General features: G+C 34.2%; 1 protein-coding gene across 1 annotated transcript; it reads right to left on the bottom strand.

Annotated features, from left to right (window-relative positions):
* Positions 1-9,891: 9,891 nt before the first annotated feature.
* On the bottom strand, positions 9,892-14,024 carry LOC132179896 (stearoyl-[acyl-carrier-protein] 9-desaturase, chloroplastic-like). The gene is made up of 4 exons (XM_059592689.2): positions 13,766-14,024; positions 11,747-11,903; positions 11,145-11,631; positions 9,892-10,619 (listed from the first exon to the last, which is right to left on the bottom strand). The coding sequence occupies exons 2-4, from the start codon at positions 11,863-11,865 to the stop codon at positions 10,065-10,067; spliced, it is 1,161 nt and encodes a 386-aa protein (XP_059448672.2). The 5' UTR covers positions 11,866-11,903; positions 13,766-14,024; the 3' UTR covers positions 9,892-10,064.
* Between the last annotated feature and the right edge of the window lie 1,584 nt (positions 14,025-15,608).

The following is a 15,608-nucleotide window of genomic DNA, read 5'->3' as shown; positions in this document are numbered from 1 at the left end:
ATTAGTTAAAGCAAACCAACAATTATTATCCTTAAAAAAAAAAAAAAAAAAAAAAATTATTGCAAGCAAATTAGCATATGCAAAAGGGCAATGTATATCTTTGAGAAAAAGAGTAAGATGCATTTGAATGAATAATTGAAGAATCAATGTTGTGTATATCCAAACCTAGCTACTCCATTGCCTACAATCACAATGTATGCATCATCAAAGGGTTGGGCATTAGTGATGTTTGATTGTTGGCACCAGGATCAGCCAACCAGTATTGATTTTCAAGTTCTACATTAGTGTGGTGCGGCCATTGCAGCCAACAATGTTGGAGGATGCATACCTTGGATAAGCATAATCCATTATGTTATGTGATAGCACTCCAAAGCCCTATGATTACTCTTCCCACAAATTTGGCATGGTGACCTTGTGGCTAGGGGTGCAAAGGCGGGCGGTTAAAAACCGCCCGCTAACTGTTAACCGCTCTAACCGCTAACCGCTAACCGCTCTAACCGCTAACCGCTCTAACCGCTTAACCGTATTAACCGCTAACCGCCTAACCGCTATAACCGCCTAGCGGTTAGCGGTTAGCGGTTATTGGGTTTACTAACCGTAACCGCTAACCGCCTTTTTATATAATATATTTTTATAATTATAATTATAAAAATATTTATACATATAACATAATCACTTGATCATTAAATCACAATTTTTTTTTTAAATAATTAAATCACAATTTGAGTATTAATATATTATATTATCATTTATATGATTATATCACATGAGATTGATCATTAAATCATTTGATTATATAATAACAAATTGTACATATATAATATGACATAACTCATAAGTATACCAATTCATACTAATACAACAATTAAATATCTAGAGACTTATTTTCAATGTATGTTATAAACTTATAAGTCTATATATGTTATAAGTCTATATAAGTCTACATATGCATATGAATAATATAAATGTATAATATCAATACTTAATCATATGATTCGATGACAATTCAAATACTTTATTCAAGACTTCAAGTGAATCATATTATTAATGTACAATGATGATATGATTCGTATAATATCAAATTAAGTAATTGACATTGAATTAAACAATGAGCAATGTGTTACTTATAAACACAATTTAAGTATTAATGTATTATCAATACAATTTTAGTAATTTATATATTATCACTGTAATTGATATGATTATATCACATGATGACTTGATCATTAAATCATATGATTATATAATAATAAATAATACATATATAATATGACATAACTCATAAGTCATAAGTTTACAAGTTAATCATATGATTCATGTACAATGATAATCACAATTGATTCAATTGAATTAAACAATATATTATTTATAACTACAAGTCTACAATTTAATTAAAACATTATTAGATACTTTAGGAATTTAGAATTTAGGAGTTTGAACATTACCATTTACCATTAGATATTAAGTTCAATTCAAAGAAAAAGATTATAAGTAAATATGATAAGAATTTAAATAATTAATCATGTGAATCATATGATATAATTTAATGAGACTATATGATTATATAATATCAAATTAAGTAATTGACATTAGATTCAACAATGTGTCACTTATAATTACAATTGAAGTATTAATGTATTTTTTGAACATTTTTTAGAAAAAGAAATTTAACCATTTTTTTTTTTAAAAAAAAAAATTAACCATTTTTTGAACAATTTTGAATTTTTTGAACCATTAGTAACAATTTTTTTTTTAAAATTGAATCATTGATAGTTAATAGTTTTATCCTTCAACCTTTTTTTTTAAAAAAAAAAAATTATATAGAAGGCAAAACTACATCGTTTTGCACCTGTATATATTCATCTCTTTCTTCCAACCCTAAATCTCACGAAATCTCAAAATCACTCAAAGTTGCTGAGCAGCTTCTCTCAAGTCTCAACTCTCTCAAACTCACCCGCTGCTCATGATCGGCTCAACGAAAATACTGGGTAGTTTTTTTCTCAAATTAGACAGCCAAGGTCAGTGATTTTGGGTTCATTTTCTTGGAGTTTTTCCCGAGCTACTTTGATTTTTGATTTCCTACTATTTTACAATTATTTCCAATGATTTTGGGTCATTTATTGTGTATTTGTTGATTATTGGGGTATGATCGGAATGGGTTTTGGATTATATTGGGCCCAATAAGATATTAAAAATACAAGAAAAAAAAAATGAGGGTAAAAAAAAGCTCAAAAAGCCCTAAAGAAAGCCAAAAAAAAAAAGCCAAATTTTAAAAAAGCGGTTAGCGGGCGGTTATCTATTTCGCTAACCGCTAACCGGCGGTTAACCGCTAACCGCTAACCGTTAGGCGGTTAGCGGTTGCGGTTAGTGAAATTTACTAACCGCTAGGGCGGTTACAGTTAGCGGTTATTGCCACTAACCGCTAACCGTAACCGCCTTTGCACCCCTACTTGTGGCTTGAGTATGCGTTGAATGTGGGATTTCCTTGGTGTGGTGCGGATTGACATAAATTTTTTTCTTGGAGAAAAATGGAACTTTGGCTTCCTGAAGTTGTTGGGAGGGTTTTTAAGAGTGAAAGTTGGATTGGTTTGGTTTGTTGGTGTAAGGCAAACAAACAGCTTCTAGTGTGAGAGTTTGCTGTTGTTGATTTTGAAGTAGTATCTCATGACTTAGTAATTCAGATTGAAAGTGAGCAAAGGTCATCTCATGGTCATTCACAACAAAAGAAAAGACAATAACAAATGAATTAAACATTGGATTAATCTACTGAGAATAAACGAGATGAGGTTATCATCCTCAGCGGGCTTATATCTGCGGATAATTCATCAGCCAATTGTTTAGCTTGGTTCAAATATTCAGTACACGACTTACTTTCCTGTTGCAAGCTTTGTAAATGACAATTGAGATGGGAAACGTGTGATCTAGACCGATCGAGCAGCAACCATACATCAGCGTGATGTGTTTAAACCATACATCGATGACACTAGAGATGGGGCTAGCAAGCTGTTGTGGTATGACTTGTTTTCCTCAAGTCAACATCATGGGGCAAGGTGAAGAAAAAAATAGGGAAATGCTAGCTAGATGCTCTCTTGGTATTTTCCTATCGCTTGGTATTTTCCTAGTCCTACGCGAATATTATTTTCTAAAAACCAAGTGAGAGAAATAATTACCACTTTATTTTTTAGTTTTTTAGAAAATAATATCCACTTAGGACTAGGAAGTCCTCCAAGCGAACATCAGAAGAGCAGATAGCATTCTTCAAAAAAAATATAGAAGCTATAGCTTTCTCACTTTGTGTGGGTGCCTCATTGTACTAAGAGAAAAATTTAGTTTACTTTTTTGTTGATTTTTCTCTCTTTTGTTATTTTTCTTTTTTATGTGAGAGTGATATTTAGGTGTATTGGAGCTTTGTATTTTGAGCGGTTTTCTCCCTATTATTCTTTTGTACTCCATCTTTTGATAGTGAATTTTCTCTGAGTCGTTTTCGCCAGTGAATGTAGGCTTGTTAAGCTAAATCTTGGTGTCTTGTGTGATTGATTTATTTTCTATTTTGTTATTTTCTGCTTCTTTGGGATCCTAAATTTTAGTTTTGTCGCAACAAGAGCAAATAATTAGGCTCAACAACCCAATTGATTGATAATGTAAAAAGAGGACAAAAGTCCTACTTCTAGCATTACTTCACAAAATATTAATCACAACCCTTCAACCATCCCATCTAAAGCCTCATACAACAACCTTAAGGAAGCCAAATTTGTAATCAAACCAACTCACAACAATTATAACGCCAGGCATAAAAACTATGTATATATATATATATATATATATAGTTGATGAAAATGTAATAACTAAATTTAAGTAGTATTTAGTTTTGGTGATATTTGGATTAATTATTTTTTATTAAGATTAAAGAAAGTGTTAGCTATTTATTTTAAGGTTAGTGGTTAATAGTTAGAACTAGTAATAGATAATAGTTTGGAGTGATTTAGAAAATACTACAAGAAGTTAAAAATAAATAATAATAATAATAATAATTATTATTATTAATTTCGTAGCATTCAAACAAACTAGTAATAGATAGCAGTTTTTTCTTTTTCCTTAGAAAAAATACGAAAAAAATAAAAATAAAAATAGAAAGAGTGTACAAACAAAGACAAAGAAGAGACAAAGAAAAAGAGAAACGTGTGAGACGTTCTTACCAACAGCATGTTAAAAATTTAATAAAAATAAAAATAAAGAATCATAATGGCAACACCTTCTCCCAAGCTATTGATGCGAATAGCTTTGTAATAAGTATTTTCTGCAGCTTCATCGTACATGAATTTATGATGCAACCAACTCTTTCTTTAAAAAGTTAAATTATGTAACTACTTAGTTGTGTCGAATTAGGATTTTCTCCGATTCATTTGTGTCGAAGTGAAAGAAAAAAATCGTATCCTTTCTTCATTTAAGAGATTAATTGAAAAATGTAAGTATAAAACTTACTGATCCTACGTTTGATGTTTTATTGCATAAACTGTACAATATTTTCAGTGTGATTATAAGCCGTGTATATTTTGGGATAGGATTGTAATAAATTATGTTGGTATTATATATTACATGTGTCAAAAGAAAATGAGTTTTAAAGGAAAATGGGATATAATTATATGTGATATGTGAAAAGTTTGTAAAAGATGGCTACCCAGTTAAGTGCATGGGGTTATACACTTAGCACTGCAATTCGAGTAAGGGGAAATAAAAAGGACTAACCAAAACAAAATGTGACTAATAAATTTGATATTATATTATATATGTTAATCAAGCGTGTGATATGTATTGAGAAATAAAACGGTTATGAAGTTTTTACCAAGAATACATTAATATACATAATTGAACATAACTCTAGTCCAAAAGTCTAAGCTAATGGGCTAAAGTCCACTTAGGTATATTAAGCCATCTTTTCTTTTATATTTTCTCAATGTGGGATACAACCCTCATAAGTGCACTTACAACAATCTCCCCCTTACTTGTGAGTCTCTGTAGTGACCTAAATAATCAATTAGGCTTAAGACAACTTAATTAGAAGGTTAATTGGGCTTTGAGTCATTAGGGACACCTGAATGGACATTTTTCAAATTTTTAGATCTCAGAACTACAGTAGATGAACACTCGTGTGGGGGATGACACACGAGTGCTCACCTGGCAACCGTATATGAACACTCGGGTGGGGACCAGGTCGAGCGCTCGTTGACCTTTTGTTTACTACTGGTTTTTATCCACGCGTGTCACTTGCCACCTGACCCCTCTGAGCAACAGTACACGAGTGCTCGCCCCCCATAGTACCATGAGCGCTCACCCCTTTCCTGTTATTCACCATTTTGCCCTCTGACTCATCCCCTATAAGTATCCCTCCACCCCATTCGATTTTCTCCACCTCAGAAGCTTAAGAAAACTTTGTCATTTCGGCTTTGTGAGAGTGGTGAGATTTTTGTGAGTGTTGGTGAAGTTTACTTGGAGGACTTGCTCAATTGAGGTAATCCTTACCATTTTCTTTAAGTTTCATTCTAATAGCTTAGTTATTGTAAGCCTTATTGTTGGTTAGTGTTTCTTCTTGCCTAGATTTAATCTTATTGTAAGAAACATTTTTATGCTTAGAATAATATTAGAAAGCCTTTTGATAGCAGAAGAGACCGTTAGAAAACTCGAGAAATAAGTAGGTCAAACGACTTTTTTTGGCATGAACCTAACTGGACCAACACTCGTCTCTAGATTGAGCGCTCGCAGAGGGACGTCCAGGAGATGGCCTCTTTTGCTAAGCACCCAACGCCCCCTGTTTTCAAGCTAGGGTTTGTTTTAGTGAACTTAAAACTAATAAGAGGATTTTGCACAGATTTGGAGAACCCGAACTTGTTGGAGGATTTAATCGACCCAGGTGAGTTTTAACTCATATAATGCTCGCAATTTATTTTTCCACATTTGCAAGTCTATTTTGTGTACCAAAACATACATATTTGTAACTCTCACGAAAACATATTTTCTACTGCACATGAACTCTAGCTTTTGTGAAAAACGTTGTGCTTAACATGTTAATGAAAGTGAGACTTGTAAAAGAATGCATGTAAAATACGGATAAGATAAATTGCATCGTATGACATGGTATACCGGTACATGTGGGATAATGGTCATGGGCTTACTATACATGTTAACTTTATGGTTATATGTGTGTGTGATATATAGGCCTTGGATCTAATGGTTGTTTCGTGATTGGCGCAGCCTTAACGGGTGGTCACTACAGGACAGACATTATTAGTGGTATGGGCCACCCGAGGTCGGACTCGGTCGTGCCACTAATGTTATGGACGGTAGCGTACAATATTTGGGGCACCGATTTTATATTACAGGTCTCTCGAGACAGCGCCAACCCTGCTAAGAAGGGGTAATATTTTGGGTAGACCATATTATTGAACTATCACTGTTACTCATGATTATAAGCATGTACTATCTATCTATATCGCACTTATGGAAAATTGTCATCATTAAACTGTTGCATACTTTATCAAATAGAGTTCATCACTAAACTGGCATAGGTATTATGTGCATTAACATTCACTACGTCTTTAGACTTACCCCCTGTTTTTATGATTTTTCCCCTCCACTATGAATAATTGCATGGTTAGCTAGCCTAGACAAAGATGCCTTCGGATCCGACATGAGTGATTGCACAGGACCTAATTCGAGTCATTTTTTAGGATAAGAACTCTGAGTGGTTGAAGTTCATGTGGGATGATGGAGGAACCACCTGAGTAGACATGATCGAGATTATTATCTCCTTAGCCCTACTTAAGCTTAAGATTTGATCTGTGGATCTTTTGTAAGACAATTATGATTTAGGAATGTAATATTTTGTTCTGATGATGGTCTGATGACCAATACATTTGGTGACTTATCTTCATATTATAAGGTATTATGTTTATTCTGGTGTATGAATGTGTGGTTGTTTAGGTTACTGCTCTCTATTCCTATAATTTAAAAGTCTTCTGCTGAGGTCTCTCGTATAGGAGAGGTTGTGATCCCTGAGTCTTGTCTTGTGAAGGATAGGGGTGGGAGACAAACCATGGGATTAATTATCAGTTAATTGATTTTCTCATCGGGGTCATTACAGTCTCTTCACATTGACCCAACTCCCCTTCGTTTACATTTGCAAGAGTGTCTCACGTCAAGAGTTGCGGATGGAGGCACAATTTTAAACCCAACGCGCCCAGACACCCGTCTCAGGAAGGTAACCATGACTCAAATACCATTTGTTGGGAGATAAAACGGTTATGGAGTCTTTTCACATTGACCCAACTCCACCTCGTTTACATTTCCATGACTGTCTCATGTCAAGAGTTGCGGATGGAGACACAATTCTAAACCTGATACGTCCAGACACCCGTCCCAAGAAGGTAACCATGACTCTGATACTATTTGTTGGGAGATAAAACGGTTATAGAGTTTTTATCAAGAATATATTAATATACATAATTGAACACAACTTTAACCCAAATGCTTAAGCTAATGAGCTAAGGTCCACTTAGGTATATTAAGCACTATTTTCTTTTATATTTTCTTAATGTGGGACACAACCCTCACAAATGCACTCACAAGAATGATATATATTGTTTTATGTTTTTAATATGTACTTTTTATTATCTTGTTATAAAATGTTTTATTGCTCCAAAGTATGAGATGTGGGGATTGATATGTATTAAATGTAAATGAATATATTTGAGATTTTTATAAGTATGTATTAAGCAAAACGCTAGGCTTGATTTACAAATCAGCTATGAAATGTTGGAAAGTAAGCAATTTTGTGAAAACTCTATGTGAGACAAGCTGTTTAGTAAATTCGAGATAGACTTTCAAGGGAAAAAAAAGGGGCCCACATCATACACGTATGGTCAGCTTATTTTATATTTACTGAATAGTGGACTCACACGTTCTCCTTGTAAAATTGTGATAATTTTACAGATGTTGGTGACAAGGAGTTAAATGATTACCCTTAATTATGCTACCTAGGCTATTGGTTCATGAGGCTTGCAGGAGGCCTCTCACCTTTCGAAAGACCTGATTCATATTGAGTCAATATTTAAATTATGAGAATAAATGCCCTTGAGACATCTCTCGATTTGATGTCAAGATAATATTAGTCTTATGTAGTTGTAATGACATTATGGTTAATTTTATAATATGTTATTGGGGAAACTTCAGTAAGGCCCCCTGAACTTCCACCTGATTTTACTGACCCCTCCTGAATTTTCAAATCTCTCATTTTGGACTCTTGAACTTTCATTTACTCTCACTTTGGACCCCTCTGTTAGTTTTCAACGTTAAATTCAAACCGTCTGACTTTTTATGCCCATTATACCCCTACCCAGCTTACTTGAAATTATGAAAATACCCAAAACTACAGCACCCACCCCAGCCCAAAACGACACCATTTTGGGCATTAAAATTATTATTATTTTTTTAAATACAAAATATTAAAAAAACTTTTTTTTTTTTTAAAAAAAACACTCCAACCCAAAACGGTGTTGTTTAAGGCATTAAAATTGTTTTTTTGTTTTTTTTTTTAAAAAAGGGCAAAAAAAAAAAAAAAAAGACGGAAAAAGATCGGGGTGGCTGGAACCACCCCCATGGCCGGTATGGGGGTGGTTCGACCACCCTGCCAAGGGGGTGGTCTGTTCACCCCCAAAAGGCCAAAAAAAAAAAAAAAAAAAAGGTTTTGGGATGTGTTTGGGCTTTCGGGGGTGGCCGGACCACCCCCAAGGGCCTGGGGGTGGTTTCGGCCACCCCCTACGGCCAGTATGGGGGTGGCCGAAACCACCCTAGGCCCTTGGGGGTGGTCCGGCCACCCCCAAAAGCCCCAAAGCCATTCCCTTTTGTTTTTTTTTTTTTGGCCTTTTGGTGCTGGCTGGACCACCCCCTTGGGCATGGGGGTGGTTCGACCACCCCCAGACCGGCCATGGAGCCACCCCGAATTTTTTTTTTTTTTTAATATTTTGCCTTTTCTTTATTTATTTTTTTTTAAAAAATAATAATAATTTTAATGCCCAAAATGACGTCGTTTTGGGCTGAGTGGGTGTTGTTGTTTTGAGGCCCAAAACAGTGTAGTTTTAACATGGAAGTATAATGGGTATAAAAAGTCAAACTGTTGAATCTAACGTTAAAAACTAACAGAGGGGTCCAAAGTGAGAGCAAATGGAAGTTCAGGAGTCCAAAATGAGAGATTTAGAAGTTCAAGGAGATCTGTAAAATCGGGTGAAAGTTCAAGGAACCTTACTGAAGTTTCCCCTATGTTATTTTATATTAGAAGCTGTGGTATTATGTGAAGATGGGTGAGTTGTGATTTTGATAATAATAATAATAATAATTCATGTTTTCTTTCGCTGCAAGTATATGTAAAGATAGTAATGCCACGTAAAATTGATTTAATTCTGCTTTGCAACTTATATAAAAGTTGGAGCGTTACAAGAATTACTGCAAAGCTAGCTACCCAATTCAGGGGAGGAAATCAAACAATATCAACACACTAGGGGCTAAACGAAACAGAGAAGAACCAAACGGCACCTCCTCCCCATTTCAACGAATGAAAACAAATCCAAAACATCCAAAAAGTCGTTCCTCCATAATCGGCCATGACAAAAACAATTCACCAAAACACAAACACGTACCCTACCTGACCAAACATTGATCCTATTTTAAGTTGATACCCAACAACCCAATTGATAAATAATGTAAAATATAAGGTGTGTTTTGAAATTGCAATATTCTGGAAAATCTTTTTAAAACAACAACACTAAGAATACACAAATAACAGTAAATAAACAGGAAAAAAAAAAAGCTAATAATTAGTTTCTTACTTAACATCAACTAGAAACAACTTAGACAACAAAGTACAGAGAGAAGGGAATATTAGGTTTATTGCAAACCCCTCCAATTTGCTTGTGGGTAGTGGCAATGTAAAAAGGCTATTGTGAAGGATTTAAGCCTTTTAACTCTTCGTATACTTCTCTAACATATTGCATTTTTTTTTTTTTTTTCTAAGGCTACACCTTCCTACCAGAAATCCAGCTAAAAGAAATGGGGGATGCTTTTTTTGCCCTTGCTAGAGCTCTTTCCTCTAACCTTCTCAGTGTTTCAGCTAATCCACATACATAGTCTTGGGCTTCTCGCCCCTCACCAGAAAGTCCAGTTAGTTTCTCAACCTTCCATTTAGCCACCAAATGTTCCAATATTTCTCTATAGTCCTTGGCCGTGTAGACACCAATCCGAGAGGCAACATTTGCGAAGTGATCAAAAAGATTTTCATCGTAGCCATCGTACATTAAGTGGGCTGGCATTAATATTTTCCTCCTCATCATGTCGGCAAAGACTATGACAGTTTCATTTGGATCAAGCTCGAAAAGCTTCCCAACTATTTTCTTATAAGCAGTTTCATGACGCTTCTCATCTGCAGCAATTGTGCCACATATTTGGGCAAGCTTTTCCTCCCTGTGCTTCATGGCAAGCTTGGCTGTATTTCCATGGGAGATAAATGTTGCTCTTTCTTGAAACGATGTGTAGATAGAAAAAAAGTAGGGATTTTTCCTGATGCCGACATCCTAATTAGAGAAAAATACTGGACATTAACTTGTTGAAGAAGAATAATTCAAAATTGGGGGGTGAAATCTTTTTTTTAGAATCATCTAAAACGGATGAGTAGCGGGTCAAAGGTATGCGGTTGGGAATACTATCCACCTACCCGGCCATTTAATATTATATATATATATATATTAAATTAGTATCCAATAGTCTTAAGACTTTTGGATCAATAGTTGGGTCTTTAACAATTGGTAGCATGAGCTTCTCACTTGTTAATTAAAACAATGTGTGTTTCTCATATGTTAAGGAACACATGTCAATGTTATAGATTCATGAGTTTAAGTCGCAGGGGAGTTGATATATAAGTTGGATCAAAATGTTTTGGTATTATAGAAGCGTGATGGAATATTATGATCCTAAGGATTAAGGGTTTAACTAAATTAGTATCTAAAAATCCTAAGGTTTTTGAATCAATAATTGGGCCATTAACACAAGAATTATGGGCAAGTAACAAAAATACGTTAAAGAATTGTTGCATATCTCACCATTCCTGACCCAATCAAATAGTGTGTTGTCTTCTCGATTTGTTTCATATCCACTCGTCCAGAAAGATAGAGGTATTTGTTGAGAAGATCACCATGCCTGTTTTCTTCTGCACTCCATCCCCTTGCCCATGTTGCCCAAGGTGTGTTATCACTACCCGTTTCATCGTGAAAAAATTCCGTGCCATTGATAAGTGCTTGGTAAGTTGGAAGGGCTTCTTCCGTGATCATATTGCCAACTAAGACAATAAAGTAGTCGTCCGGAATGTCCTTTGTCCTCTCCCTGAGTTCATTGACTTGCTCAACGAATCCATCTGAGGTAGGATTTGGCAAAAAGTCTTGTGGTTGCCAAGATTTTTCTACAGGTTTTAGGAGAGTTAAGATGTCACTCCTAACCCACTCCTCCATGGATTTGAAGATTTCATCCTTTTCTGGTAGCATGGGATGGACTACGTTAACATTAGCATGACCTAAAGACATTGATTTCCCTCTAGAATTAAAGAAGAAGAAGAAAAAAAACTAATTAGTATTGTTAGGTCATTGGTTACAGCTAAAATAGTCAACAACTCAAATGCATGATGAGAGACTTTGAAGAATGGACTCACTTAGAGTTGGAGTGCAGAGTGGAAGTCATAAAAAACTTGGGATATCTCTGAGCTCTCATAGGTAGGAGAGCAACTGAAGGAAGGGATTCAAAGGCAAAGTTGTTGAGTTTTACAGCCATGGCTTTTTAGTAATTAACCTTTGCTTTATATCCACACACTGAAAAAGATACAACTATATATTAGTGCTATTATAAAGAAACAAAAGAAAATTAAACTTTTATGATATATTTCTATGAGCAAATAAATTCCACAAAATGAAAAATAAGATGATAAGCTGATGAAGAAAACTAAACCAAATGAATTACCACTTGCAATAAAAAAAATTCTAATGGCCCCCAATATTATTGGCATATATATCAAGGATTCATCATGTATATATCTTTATCCCAAATTATATATAAATAGAAAATCATTTGTTCCGAAAATTTAACTCTGGAAAGGATTTCTCAGAAATCTAATCTATCAAAAGAAGAATGCTTTTATAAATCATAAATATTTACCATTTTCATTGCAGCATAAACTTTTTCTTCTCAATCATAGCTTAATTCTCTTGCTTAACAACTCCTTGGTAAAAAAAGAGAAAAAAAAAAAAAAGAATATTGGTAGTGTAAATTTTTTAGTTATAAGTAGAATATTATAGAGAAAATTATAAATTTTTTAGTTATAAAAAGAATATTATAGAAATTGATAGTGTAATCGGTCGGGAGAATTTTATGCATGTAATGAGAGACGACTATTAACAATATTTTTCATTTCTAAAAATCACTAATATTTCATATATTTAAAGGAGAGTTCCCTAGTCACTTATATAGATGATATTATTCTGCGAGCAATAAATTAAATTCATTCATCATTTTCTTTGAGACCTATGGCGATGGAATTATGACGTAGTGGAAGACTAAGTAACAACAATCAAAAGATTCTCTCTTGTAACCATGGTCAATGTTGTTCCTTATTGACATCATCATGTGATCAGTACGTCTAAACTAATAAAAATGCTACACACGGGTTTAATCTCACACTTTTAAAGCACTTTTTTTTTTTTCTTTTTTTTCTTTTTTTTTTTTAACTTGGTTCTAAAATTACTATTAAATTTTAGATAAATTACTTTTGAATTTTGGATCTAATGGCTTTTTTTAGGACCACGTCAAAGAGTCTACACTTGAAAGTGTGGAGGTGGGAGTGTGTGTAGCATTTCTCTTTCACTTAAACTAAATTCAATTTAACTAATTCCGCTTACCTCCTGAATGTGCACAATAGCAAAAAAAAAATTCAACCACATTCCTCAATTTATTATATTTGTTCTTATAATAATGTTAAAAATTACACATGCATTCTATTAGACTGGTGTGACATTGTTTATCAACCATTAGACTCTTGTTAAAAACAAAATTTAAATTAAAAAAAAAAAGGTTAGTGAATACTATTGTCATATCAACATAGTAAGATAATGGTAAAGTGAGGTGTATTATTTAGCATTAAATAAAGAAGGGTAATGACATATATCACAGTTTATATCATTTTGCTGATGTAGCACAACCAATTAGTCATTGTTAAAAAAAAAAAAATTTAAAATTTGGTTGGTAGTGCTATATCAATAAATTATGATAAAAGTATTGTATATAATATTTATCTCTAAGATCGAATTGCAAAATCCTTAGATTTTTCCTAATTACATTTCCCAAATTAATCCCTTACCTCCATAAGTCATATATATTTTGACATGTCTATACACAAGGGGAGAAAAATGAAAAGATGAATTTGATCTAATAACCTCCGTTTCGTAATGCATGGACTCCAACCGAATAAACTACCATTGACGACCTCTCAGGGTCATATTTGTCTAAGGCATTTATCAACCAAATAAAAACTTTGATGCATATATAATTAAGCTACAAATTGAGATATCTAGAAATGCCAATAATTCTCTCAACTCTTTGTAAGTTGATCATAACCCACTACGTACAGTTAACATTAAATTGATACCATAAAAATGAAAGGACACATCAGAAAATATACCTATATGCAATGAATTTGAGAAAAATCTCCAATTTTAACCGGGTCAAGCCGGGTCACCGGATTTTCGGCGGAAATGAGCTTCTCGGAGAATATATGGGTGGCTGAGGGATGGTTTTTTTTTTTTTTTTGAGGGATGGTTTTGAGACAGAGAATACCGACCAAGCTATTGGTCTACTAAAATCCGTTCTAAACCCGGTTTGGTGTGTGGGTTTTGGCTAAGGGAAGCCTGAAACTTCCTTTCGCCGGCGATACCGACGGCTCTGGGCAGTAGCTCCCCTCTCCCTATCTCTCTTTGTGGGTGAAACAGTGGACTGCCTCTCTCTTTATATAATTTTGAAGGGGCTGGGCCAGCGGCTGCTAAGTATATGGTTTGTAAAATTTAAGATAGTGGAGGACTTTGTTGTATATTTTGCTTTACTTTTTCCACAGAACAACTGTTGAAAACCCACAAGGAGACTCGGAGAGTGTGAGAGATTACAACTCATATTTGATAACCGTTTGTAATGGGAGGGAATAGGACAACTTATATACATATGAATAAAATACACCTAGAACATATTTGAGATTGTATTTGAACAATAGAGCTTTTAAATCAAAAAGTGTTTTTAGACCTTTAAAAATGCTTTCAAATTTTTTTATCAAACCGATACTTTTTTCTTCAAACGAACTTTTTGAGTGTTAAATGCACTTTTAGGCCTTTCAAATACACCCTTAAGCCATGTGAGATACTTCAAATTGTAACATATTACCAAGCTCTAGAGCCGACGTTCACGATGACTTACTCTATCCATACTCATCCGATGGTAGCCACTTTCTCTTTTGACATCTATGAGTATTCAATGACTTAACATTATGCTTATGTATAATACCCATACTTTTTTGTTTGTGGAAGGGTGCATTAATTACCATGCATAAGAAAGTATATACCAATAATCAAGACTGTACTTAAGTCATGTAAGATACTTAAAACCATAACATATCATTATGCTCTAGAGCCGACGTACTCGATGGTCCACTCTGTCTACACTGATCTAATGGTAGTCACTTTCTCCTTTGGCATCTATGTATTCGATGACTTAATATTATACATATACATCCTATAGGTCACCCTCTCCATAACTCGACAAAAATGACACAATTCTTTCGATTCCATATATACTCAACGACCTACTTCCGATTTTTTGCTTGACGTGGTAGTTGACTCTAATACTAAATAATACAAATTTTGAGCAAAACTAGAAGGGGATAGGAAGTTCATATACACAACATAGCAACGCAGTGAAGAGAATTGGTTAAAGTAATGAAACAGGGGTTGACTGTGAACATTGAACAACAGAAATTCATAGCATTCATAGCATGAAATGATGGAAAATGCATGCCTTATCTTGATCTTCGGTTCTGTTTTCTTTAATATTTTAATTTTATTATGATAATTAAATGAATAATACTGAAAAACATTATGGAATGTAAGAGAGCGATGGTGGTGTCGGAATCACATGTGCTGCTAATCAGGTCACCGGACTTCTCGTGCTATTAAATAGTACTAGGGCACAACTTTAAACACAACAGTAAATGCACCCATTGTGCGTTGTAACGTCGCTTTATTTAAGATATTATTTGCATGCTTCTGGTTTTGCTTTTTGTGTTTCCTTTGTTCTGGTTTTGCTTTAGATTTCTTAGGTTAATAGTGTTGTCAATAATTTATTTATTTATTTTTAGCGAAAAGTAGGAGTGAGCGACCAATTATGACTACTCTACTAGGACAGAACGTTACCATGATAGCACATACTCGCTGGGAATTGCTCAGAAAGAGCCTAGACAATGAAAACTGCAGACGCTTCCG

Source organism: Corylus avellana, chromosome 4, assembly GCF_965113065.1.
Source record: "Corylus avellana chromosome 4, dhCorAvel1.hap1.2, whole genome shotgun sequence".
NCBI lineage: Eukaryota > Viridiplantae > Streptophyta > Magnoliopsida > Fagales > Betulaceae > Corylus > Corylus avellana.
Note: the sequence above shows the minus strand (reverse complement) of the source record. Positions and strands in the feature narration are given on the sequence as shown.